The sequence below is a fragment of the Ornithorhynchus anatinus genome, chromosome 4 (assembly GCF_004115215.2).
Source record: "Ornithorhynchus anatinus isolate Pmale09 chromosome 4, mOrnAna1.pri.v4, whole genome shotgun sequence".
Lineage (NCBI taxonomy): Eukaryota > Metazoa > Chordata > Mammalia > Monotremata > Ornithorhynchidae > Ornithorhynchus > Ornithorhynchus anatinus.
The window spans coordinates 102499464-102510960 of NC_041731.1; the positions used below are offsets into that span (position 1 = coordinate 102499464).

General features: G+C 50.2%; 1 protein-coding gene across 1 annotated transcript in view; it reads left to right on the forward strand.

Moving 5' to 3' along the window:
* Positions 1 to 3560: 3560 nt before the first annotated feature.
* Positions 3561 to 11497, forward strand: part of ZNHIT6 (zinc finger HIT-type containing 6) — an 83622-nt gene continuing 75685 nt past the window's right edge. The window contains exons 1-4 of the mRNA XM_029063967.2: positions 3561 to 4243; positions 9623 to 9688; positions 9780 to 9886; positions 9979 to 10064. Coding sequence (XP_028919800.1) covers positions 4011 to 4243; positions 9623 to 9688; positions 9780 to 9886; positions 9979 to 10064 — 492 coding nt within the window. The 5' untranslated portion in view covers positions 3561 to 4010. The remainder of the gene's footprint in view (positions 4244 to 9622; positions 9689 to 9779; positions 9887 to 9978; positions 10065 to 11497) is intronic.

The following is an 11497-nucleotide window of genomic DNA, read 5'->3' on the forward strand; positions in this document are numbered from 1 at the left end:
GGAGGAGGGAAGGGGGGGCAGAGAAAAATAATAATAATAATGATGGTATTTGTAAAGCTCTTACTATGTGCCAAGCACTGTTCTAATCGCTGGGATAGATACCAGGTATTCATTCATTCAATAGTATGTATTGAGCGTTTACTATGTGCAGAGCACTGTACTAAGCGCTTGCTTAGTAATCAAGTTGTCCCACCTGGGGCTCACGCTTAATCCCCATTTTACAGATGAGATCACTGAGGCACAGAGAAGTTAAGTGACTTGCCCAAAGTGACACAGCTGGTAAGTGGAGGAGCTGGGATTAATAATAATAATAGTAATGATGATGGCATTTGTTAAGCACTTACTATGTGCAAAGCACTGTTCTAAACACTGCGGAGGACACAAGGTGATCAGATCGTCCCGCGTGGGGCTCACAGTCTTCATCCCCATTTGACAGATGAAGGAACTGAGGCACAGAGAAGCTAAGTGGTTTGCCCAAAGTCACACAGCTGGCAAGTGGCGGAGGTGGGATTCGAACTCATAATAATAATGTTGGTATTTGTTAAGCGCTTACTATGTGCAGAGCACTGTTCTAAGCGCTGGGGTAGACACAGGGGAATCAGGTTGTCCCTCGTGGGGCTCACAGTCTTAATCCCCATTTTATAGATGAGGGAACTGAGGCCCAGAGAAGTGAAGTGACTTGTCCACAGTCAAACGGCTGACAAGTGGCAGAGCCCGGATTCGAACCCATGACCTCTGACCCCCAAGCCAGGGCTCTTTCCACTGAGCCACGCTGCTTCTCGGGTGGGGTCAGTCTGGGAAGGCCTCCTGGAGGAGGTGAGCCTTCAGTAGGGCTTTGAAGGGGGGAAGTGTGATCGTTTGACGGATTTGAGGAGGGAGGGCGTTCCGGGATGGAGGTAGGATGTGGGCCAGGGGTCGGCTGCGACTTGCCCAAGGTCACAAGGAAATAATAATAATGATGGTATTTATTAAGCGCTTACTATGTGCCAAGCACTGTTCTAAGCACTGGGGTAAATACAAGGTAATCAGGTTGTCCCCCGTGGGGCTCACGGTCTTAACCATGTGTAGGATGAGGGAGGTACAGTCGTTGACGGTCTCGTCGGTCTAGGAGGTACAATTCGTGCTTCAGGTGCAAGAGATCCTGGGTTCAAATCCCCCATGAGCCGCTTTATGCTGGTATTTGTCAAGCGCTTACTCTGTGCCAGGCACTGTTCTAAGCGCTGGGGGGGGATACAAGGTGATCAGGTTGTCCCACGTGGGGCTCACAGTCTTCATCTCCAATTTATTCATTCATTCATTTAATAGTATTTATTGAGTGCTCACTATGTGCAGAGCACTGTACTAAGCGCTTGGAATGGATAAATCGGTAACAGATAGAAAGAGTCCCTGCCCTTTGACGGGTTTACAGTCTAATCTTCTCTGCTTACAGAGAAGCAGCGTGGCTCAGTGGAAAGAGCACGGGCTTTGGATTCAGGGATCATGGGTTCGTATCCCTGCTCTGCCACTTGTCAGCCGTGTGACTGTGGGCGAGTCATTTCACTTCTCTGTGCCTCAGTTACCTCATCTGTACAATGGGGATTAAGACTGTGAGCCCCACGTGGGACAACCTCATTCCCTTGTGTCTCCCCCAGCGCTTAGAACAGTGCTCTGCACATAGTAAGCACTTAACAAATACCAACATTATTATTATTATTAATTGGGGCTAACTGAGGCCCAGAGAAGTGAAGTGACTTGCCCAGAGTCACCCAGCTGACAAGTGGCGAAGCTGGAATTTGAACCCATGACTTCTGACTCCCCAGCCTGTGCTCTTTCCACTAAGCCATGCTGCTTTTGTATTTAGAGAGGCAAGCCGGCTCAGGGGAAAGAGCCCGGGCTTGGGAGTCAGAGGTTGTGGGTTCTAATCCAGCTCTGCCACTTGTCAGCTGGGTGACTTTGGGCAAGTCACTTCACTTCTCTGGGCCTCAGTTCCCTCATCTGGAAAATGGGGATTAAGACTGTGAGCCCCACGTGGGACAACCTGATCACCTTGTATCCCCCCCAGCGCTTAGAACAGTGCTTCACACATGGTAAGCGCTTAACAAACGCCATCATTATTATAGACTATGAGCCTGTAATAGGGCAGGGATTGTCTTTGTTGTCGAATTGTCCATTCCAAGCGCTTAGTCCAGTGCTCTGCACATAGTAAGCGCTCAATAAATACGATTGAATGAATGATTATTATTATTGTTAATCCCCATTGTACAGATGAGGTCACTGAGGCCCAGAGAAGTGAAGTGACGATGATGGTATTTGTTAAGCGCTTACTATGTGCAAAGCACTGTTTTAAGCGCTGGGGTAGATACAGGGTCATCAGGTTGTTCCACATGGGGCTCACAGTCTTAGAGAAGTAGCGTGGCTCAGTGGAAAGAGCCTGGGCTTTGGAGTCAGAGGTCATGGGTTCGAATTCCCGCTCTGCCACTTGTCAGCTGGGTGACTGTGGGCAAGTCACTTCCCTTCTCTGGGCCTCAGTTCCTTCATCTGTAAAATGGGGATTAACTGTGAGCCTCACGTGGGACGACCTGATGACCCTGTATCTCCCCCAGCGCTTAGAACAGTGCTCGGCACCTAGTAAACGCTTAACAAATACCAACATCATCATTAATCCCCATTTCACAGATGAGATAACTGAGGCCCAGAGAAGCGAAGTGACTCAGTGGCGGAGCGGGGATTCGAACCCCTGACCTCTGACTCCCAAGCCCGGGCTCTTTCCAGGGCACCAAGCTGCTTCTCTGGCTCTGGTCACAGAGCAGACAAGTGACAGAGGCGGGATTAGAACCCAGATCCTCCTGCTTCCCAGGCCCCTGCTCTAACCATTGGGGCCCAGGCCCAAGGCCTGAGGGCCACGGCGCAGGCGCAGAAGGGAGAAAGGCGGCGGCGGGGGGGGGGGGGGCAGCTTCGCTCTTGCCCCGCCCCTCTGCGACGTAGCCCCGCCCCCTGTGACGTAATCACGCTCCACCCCTCCCTCCCCTCCGCCTTCGGCCAGCAGAGGGGGCGGCGCCGTAAAGACTTTCGGCGTCGTAAAACGGCGTGCGTGCGAGCCGGCCGCCGCGGCTTGGATTACGGCTGGGCCCCAGCGCTTTGCCGGCGGGGGCTGCACGTGGAGGCGCCGGGGGGGAGGGGCAGAGCGCTGTGCGGGGGGAAAGAGCGCTGAGCGGGGAGAGCTTGTAAAGGGAGAGCGCTGTGCGGGGGAGAGAGAGCGCTGTGCGGGGGGGGGAGCTTGTAAAGGGAGAGCGCTGTGCAGGGGAGAGAGAGCGCTGTGCGGGGGGGGAGAGCGCTGTGCGGGGAGGGAGCTTGTAAAGCGAGAGCGCTGAGCGGGGAGGAGAGCGCTGTGCGGCGGGGGGAGCTTGTAAAGGGAGAGCGCTGTGCGGGGGAGAGAGCGTTGTGCGGGGAGGGAGCTTGTAAAGGGAGAGCGCTGAGCGGGGAGGAGAGCGCTGTGCGGGGGGGGAGCTTGTAAAGGGAGAGCGCTGTGCAGGGGAGAGAGAGCGCTGTGCGGGGGGGAGCTTGTAAAGGGAGAGCGCTGTGCAGGGGAGAGAGAGCGCTGTGCGGGGGGGAGCTTGTAAAGGGAGAGCGCTGTGCGGGGGAGAGATTGTAAAGGGAGAGCGTGGTGAGAGAAGAGTTTGTAAAGGGAGAGCGTTGTGAGGGAAGACTCTGAAGGGAGCGCGCTGTGAAGGAAGAGCTTATAAAGGGAGAGCGCTGTGCGGGGGACAGCTTAATAAAGGGAGAGCGCTGTGCAGGGAGAACTTGTAAAGGGAGAGCGCTGTAAAGGGAGATCGCTGTGAGGGGAGAGCTTATAAAGGGAGAGCGTTGTGAGGAAGGAGCTTGTAAAGAGAGCGTGCTGGGAGAGAAGAGTCTGTGAGGAAAGAGCGCCGAGGGGGAAGAGCTTGGAAAGAGAGAAGAGCCAGTGAGGGGAGCGCGTCGCGAGGGAGTCGAGGCAGGGCAGAGGAGGGAGGAAAGGTCGGGGCGGGAGAAGGATGGACAGGGCGGTCGGGGAAGAAGATGTGGTCCCGGGGCCTCGGATGGAGGCGTCGAAGGGCGGGGAAGGCGGCGGGGCGGGAGGAGAAGCCCCCCGGGGGCAGGCCGAGGGGGCCGGCGGCCGTGGCCGGGCGAAAGAAGGACCGACCGAGGTGGCAGAAGACGGCGGCCCGGCCCACGGGCCGAAGCCCGAGCCCCCGCCCAACGGCAAAAGGAAAATGGCCCTGACCAGGTGGGCTCACCACAACCGGCGGCAATAGGAAGAACGAGAGAACTTCTTCAGCGCTTACTGCCCGCCGAGCGCTGGGCCAAGCGCTGGGGTCGATGACGGAGATTGGGGCTGGACGCAGTCCCCGTCCCACGTGGGGCGCGCGGTCTTCATCCCCGTTTGACAGATGGGAAAACCGAGGCCCGGGAAGTGGCGCAGTGGGCAAGCGGCGGAGCCGGGACTAGAACCCGGGTCCTTCTCGCTCCCGGGCCTGTGCTGTAGCGAAGCGGCGTGGCTCAGTGGAAGGAGCCCGGGCTTGGGAGTCAGAGGTTGTAGGTTCGAATCCCGGCTCTGCCCCTTATCAGCTGTGTGACTGTGGGCAGGTCACTTCACTTCTCTGGGCCTCAGTTCCCTCACCTGGAAAATCTGCAGCACGGCTCAGTGGAAAGAGCCCGGGCTTGGGAGTCAGAGGTCATGGGTTCGAATCCCAGCTCTGCCACTTGTCAGCTGTGTGACTGTGGGCAAGTCACTTCACTGGGCCTCAGTGACCGCATCTGTATGAAGACTGTGAGCCTCACGTGGGACAACCTGATGACTCTGTATCTACCCCAGCGCTTAGAACAGTGCTCGGCACATAGTAAAGTGCTTAATGAATACCAACGTTATTATTATGATTAAAATGGGGATGAAGACTGTGAGCCCCACATGGGACACCCTGATTACCTCATATCTCCCCCAGTGCTTAGAACAGTGCTTGGCACATAGTAAACGCTTAACAAATGCCATCATTATTTAGTAGATGGCCACCTGGGACTGGGGAACATGGGAATAAGTGGGGTTTGGGGGAGCTGGTGATCTGGACCCATTGAGAAGCTTGTCAGGGTGGCATTTTAGGGGTCAAAGCCTTGGGAATGGAGGGTGGTAATAATAATATTATTGATAATAATAATATTGATAATAATAATAATGATGGTATTTGTTAAGCGCTTACTATTTGTCAAGCACTGTTCTAAGCGCTAGGGGCCTGGGGTGGAGGGGGCGGGGAGCTCCCATGTGGGGCTCACAGTCTCAATCCCCATTTTACAGATGAGGTCACAGAGCCCAGAGAAGTGAAATGACTTGCCCAAGGCCACACAGACGAGTGGCGGAGCCGGGATTAGAACCTATGGCCTTCTGACTCCCAAGCCCGGGCTCTATCCACTAGGCCATACTGCATCCCTGTAGCTTTCCAGCTCGCCCCTGTTGTTGCTTTGTCAAGAGGCCCAATGCTGAATTTGAAAAACCTTTGGTTTGACCCAACAATGGGGTTTTAAAATGATACTTATTAAGCATCTACTCTGAGGCAGGCGCTGTACTGAGTGCCGGAGTAGCTACTGGATAATCAGGTGGGACACGGTCTCTGTCCCACATGGGGCTCACAGCTCACCCGCTGGAGAAGCAGTGTGGCTCAGTGGAAAGAGCCTGGGCTTCGGAGGCAGAGGTCATGGGTTTGAATCCCGGCTCTGCCACTTGTCAGCTGTGTGACTGTGGGCAAGTCACTTCATTTCTCTGGGCCTCAGTTACCTCAGCTGTAAAATGGGGATTAAAACTGTGAGCCTCCCGTGGGACAACCTGATGACCCTGTATCCACCCCAGCACCTAGTAAGCACTTAAGAAATACCATTTAATCCCCATTTTACAGATGGAAGTGAGTACATAACCACGGTCACACAGCGGACAGGTGGCGGATCCGGGATAGGAACCCAGGTCCTCTCACTCCCAGGCCTGTGCTCTTTCCTCTGGGTCACGTCGCTTTCCCTCTCGTCGGTTTATTTTCTTGTGAACATTTGCGTGTTTGCGTACGGGCGCCCGCTCACGTTATAACATGCCTTTTTCCGTGTCTCTTTTTCCAGCGTGAGATCACGTGTGGGTGTTTGTGGGCTGAGGTATTTGTGAACCTCTGGGTTATCCCGTTATTGGGCAGGGATGATCTCTACCTGTTGCCGAATTGTCCATTCCAAGCGCTTAGTACAGTGCTCTGCACAGAGTAAGCGCTCTATAAATACTATTGAATGAATGAACACTTTTGTATATTTGGAGGGGGGCCGTATATTGGACCCCTACGTCCGGAGGCCAGGCCCACAGATTTCCTTTTTCTCCTAGCAGTGCGCAGCATTTTGCCGGAGGTGAAAGTCTGCTGTGTTCAGGGCAAACAGGACCAACCGCAGCTCTCCTTCTTGATTCATTCATTCATTCAATAGTATTGAGCGCTTACTATGTACAGAGCACTCTACTAAGCGCTTGGAATGAACGAGTCGGCAACAGATAGAGACGGTCCCTGCCATTTGACGGGCTTACAGTCTGATCGGGGGAGACGGGCAGACGAGAACGATGGCGATAAATAGAGTCGAGGGGAAGAACGTCTCGTAAAAACAATGGCAACTAAATAGAATCGAGGCGATGTACATTTCATTAACGAAATAAATAGGGTAATGAAGATATAAACAGTCGAGCGGACGAGTACAGTGCCGAGGGGATGGGAAGGGAGAGGGGGAGGAGCAGAGGAAGATGGGGGGAAAAGAGGATTTAGCTGCGGAGAGGTGAAGGGGGGGTGGTAGAGGGAGTAGAGGGAGAAGAGAGGGAGAAGCTGACTAGCAGCAGAGCGGGGATTAGAACCCGTGACCTCTGACTCCCAAGGCCGCGCTCTTTCCACTGAGCCACGCTGGATCACACTGTGGAATACCGTCCTACCCTAAGGGCTTGAGCACAACGCTCTGCATGCAGTGAGCACTAGGTACAAACCATTGATTGATTTTTAGGAAAGTACAAGAATAGACTCCTCAATAAAATTTATCAATCCATGCTATTGAGCACCTCCCGTGATTAAGAATTCTAACAGGGTGAGCCATTATTTTGTTGAGGGCTGGACACAAATTCTTCGGTTTTCATAGTGCCTCTTAAAATAGTTCTTGCATTTATGATTTTAAAAATCCTCCGTATGCTTTCCCCACAAACTTGCAAGATTTATAACCACCAACGATCTGATTTTTCCTTTGGTGGACATAGAAATGGGCTGGCTAGAGTCACGCGGTGCGACCAGAGGCTGCCCCGGGATACTCTTCATTATTAAGAAGCAGCTTCTTATTTATTAAGAAGCAGCTTCTTATTTATTAAGAAGCAGCGTGGCTCAGTGGAAAAGGCCTGGGCTTGGGAATGAGAGGTCATGGGTTCTAATCCCGGCTCCGCCGCTTGCCAGCTGTGTGACTCTGGGCAAGTCACTTAACTTCTCTGTGCCTCAGTTACCTCATCTGGAAAATAGGGATTAAAACTGTGAGCCCCACGTGGGACAACCTGATCACCTTGTATCCCCCAGCGCTTAGAACAGTGCTTTGCACATAGTAAGCGCTTAACAGATACCACCATCATCATCATATATTTGTCCACCTTTGAATTACGGTGAAAAATTGGGGATTTAAGTGGTGTAACCTCAATCATGGAGCAGGATGTCAATGAGGACAACCTCGTTGAGATCAAGGTGTTCTTCCAAGTATCTCCCGATTCTGCTTTCGAGGAGAATTCTGGGCCAATCCGGCTGATGTTACATTTATTCTTTCAAAGGATCCGTACTTCCAGTTTTGGCATGGGATTGGGAGAACAAGTTTAGCTCTGCTTCACTGACCTTGGCTGGGCATGTGCTAGGAGGAGGGACAAAGAGCGCAGGCCTTCACCTTTTTATGAGACATCTCTCCGTTTTTATTTTCATCCATTCATTCAGTAGTATTTATTGAGCGCTTACTATGTGCAGAGCACTGTCCTAAGCGCTTGGAATGGACAAATCGGCAACAGATAGAGACAGTCCCTGCCCTTTGACGGGCTTACGGTCTGATCGGGGGAGACGGACGGACAAGAACGATGGCAATAAATAGAGTCGAGGGGAAGAACATCTCCTAAAAACAATGGCAAATAAATCGAATCAGGGTGATGGACATCTCATTAACAAAATAAATAGGATGATGAAGATATATACAGTAGAGCGGACGAGTACAGTTCCCACCCCCTTCAGTTGATAGTATGGGTTTGTGAGGAGGGTCACTTGAAGGATGACCAGGAGTGCTAAGTTTAAAAAGTAGGTGAGTGACCTAGGAATTTAAGCATGGATAACTGAAAGTGAGGAGCAATCTCACTTCCAGTGGAATTTATGGAGCATTTACTGAGTGCAGAACGCTATACTGAGCGCTTGGGATAGTTCATTACTACGGTATGGGTAGCCATGTTCCCTGCACGCAATGAGCTTAGGCTTCTTAGAAATCTTTGGTGAAATCTTTATTAATCGGGGAAGGTTTTCCAGAGGAGGGATCGAAAGAGCGTTCATATGAATTACTACTTTAATTAGGAATAATGTCTGAAATTCATAGAGAAGATGTTGGCGCAACCATGGCTCGGTGGAAAGAGCCCGGGCTTGGGAGTAAGAAGTCATGGGTTCTAATCCTGGCTCCGCCACTTATCAGCTGTGTGACTTTGGGCAGGTCACTTCTCTGGGCCTCAGTTACCGCATCTGTAAAATGGGGATGAAGACTGAGCCCCATGAGGGACCACGTGATCACCTTGTACTCTCCCCGCAGCGCTTAGAACAGTTCATTCATTCAATAGTATTTATTGAGCGCTTACTATGTGCAGAGCACTGTACTAAGAGCTTGGGTTGAACAAGTCGGCAACAGATAGAGACGGTCCCTGTCGTTTGACGGGCTTACGGTCTAATCGGGGGAGACGGACAGACGAGAACGATGGCGATAAATAGAGTCGAGGGGAAGAACGTCTCGTAAAAACCGATGGCAACTAAATAGAATCGAGGCGATGTACAATTCATTAACAAAATAAATAGGGTAACGGAAATATATACAGTCGAGCGGTCGAGTACAGTGCTGTGGGGATGGGAAGGGAGAGGTGGAGGAGCAGAGGGAAAAGGGGAAAAAGAGGGTTTAGCTGCGGAGAGGTAAAGGGGGGCTGGCAGAGGGAGTAGAGGGAGAAGAGGAGCAGTAGAGGGAGAAGAGGAGCGAACAGTGCTTTGCACATAGTAAACGTTAACAAATACCAACATTATTGTACCTTTATAGAGAGGAATGACTCTAGCAGAGAAGCAGCGTGGCTCAGTGGAAAGAGCCCGGCCTTGGGAGTCGGGGGTCATGGGTTCGAATCCCGGCTCCGCCACTTGTCAGCTGGGTGACTGTGGGCAAGTCACTTCACTCTTCTGTGCCTCAGTTCCCTCATCTATAAAATGGGGATGAAGACTGTGAGCCTCACATTGGACAACCTGATTCCCCTGTATCTCCCCCAGCACTTAGAACAGTGCTCTGCACGTAGTAATCGCTTAACAAATACCAACATTATTAATGTAATTAATGTCTCTTCTTTTGTTTTCTCAAGCTGTGAAACTTGTGGCTCAGAAGAAGCGAAATATAGATGTCCCCGTTGTTTAAAATGTTCTTGCAGGTATGATATTTCCCTTAAGGTTGTTATTTTCCCCTCTCATTATCTACCGACCTCAACACCTGAATGCTAATTCTTCTGTGTGTCTTTTTAGTTTAGCCTGCGTGAAGAAACATAAAACAGACCTCGTATGCAGTGGAATTCGAGATAAGACTGCATTTGTTTCCAAAAAGGAATTCACTGATATGAATCTTCTGAGTGGTAAGAGAGTAATAGTTTCTTTTTATAGGTGCTTCAGCCTACCTCCGCTTTGATTTATGGTGAATGATTCTTGGTTTGTTTTTCAAATTCAGACTATCGATTTTTGGAAGATGCCGGAAGGTCAGCTGACTGTGCTGCTAGAGATATTTTCTTGAGAAGACCGTCAACACACAAATTTGTAAGTTTCCATTCCGGTTATTAGCTTGTGAGCTTTTAGACTGATTTGAGCAGAAGTAATAACGTTATCGGAATATAAATGTAGTACACTCAAACAGTTTTTTCAAGTTTTTCCTTAGAGGCTGTGTAAAATGACGGCTTATCTGTAAGAATGACTTTTAAATTTTCAAAGCGTGGCTCAGTGGAAAGAGCCCAGGCTTGGGAGTCAGAGGTCCTGAGTTCGACTCCCACCTCTGCCACTTGTCAGCTGGGTGACTGTGGGCAAGTCACTTCACTTCTCTGGGCCTCAGTTCCCTCATCTGTAAAGTGGGGGGTTAACTGTGAGCCTCACGTGGGACAACCTGATGACCCTGTATCTCCCCCAGTGCTTAGAACAGTGCTCTGCACATAGTAAGCACTGAACAAATACCAACATTATTATAAAAAGAATTTCATCAGTATATTCAGTCAATCTTTCTAAATAAGTGTTCTGAAATCATAGATACCGTCTTAGTGTTGGCTGGTCTAGCAAGGGAGAGAGGTGGTCCATGTCTTAATTACTTAAATTCACTAGTTAGTTACTTTTGGGTCTTACGATTTCTCAGCAAACCAGTGGCCTAAAAAAAGAGCAGATGTACTCTTAGTATTCAAAATATACGCTTAACGTAGTTCTTTGCACCCAGGCTCTCAGTAAATACTATTACAACTAAAAAAAAAACCCTAAAATCAGTCCATCATTGGTATTTATTGAGCGCTTACTGAATGCAGAACACTGTTCTAAGCGCTTGGAAGAGTACAGCACACTATTTGGAAAGGACTCTTTCCTAATTTTCATTTCCCAAGGCAGCTTTTATCTTTCTCCCAAATCGATCAATAATATTGAGTGCAAACTATATGCAGGGCACTCTAGTAAGCGCTTGGGAAAGTACAGTACAACAGAATTTGTATATTTGATGCCTGTCCACGATGAGCTCACAGTCTAGAGAGCGAACCAGACATGAATGAATGAATCGTAGCTATCAGTGGTATTTATTGAACGCTTACCGTGTGCATAGTACGCTACTGAGCGCTTGAGAGAGTACAGTAGAACAAATATAACAGATATATTCCTTGGCCATGACGAGCTTACAGTCTAGAGAGGGAGGCAGACATTAGAGTGAATCGTGGTTATCGCTCGGTGGTTTTTACTGAGCGCGTACTGTGTGCGTAGTAAGATACTAAGCGTTTAGGGGACAATACAGTAGACCCGTATGACAGACACATTTCCTGCCCACAAAGAGCTTACAGTCTAGATGTGGACACGGACATCAGATAAATTACAGATATGTACACAAGTGCCGTGTACTCCAAAGAGAGTGGAATCCTCAACTGAGACAGTCTTCCAGGTGTCGTAGCTTCTCGTCCTGGCGACACCGGGAGTTTGTCATTTTATGGGATTAAATCTAAGGCTTCCTT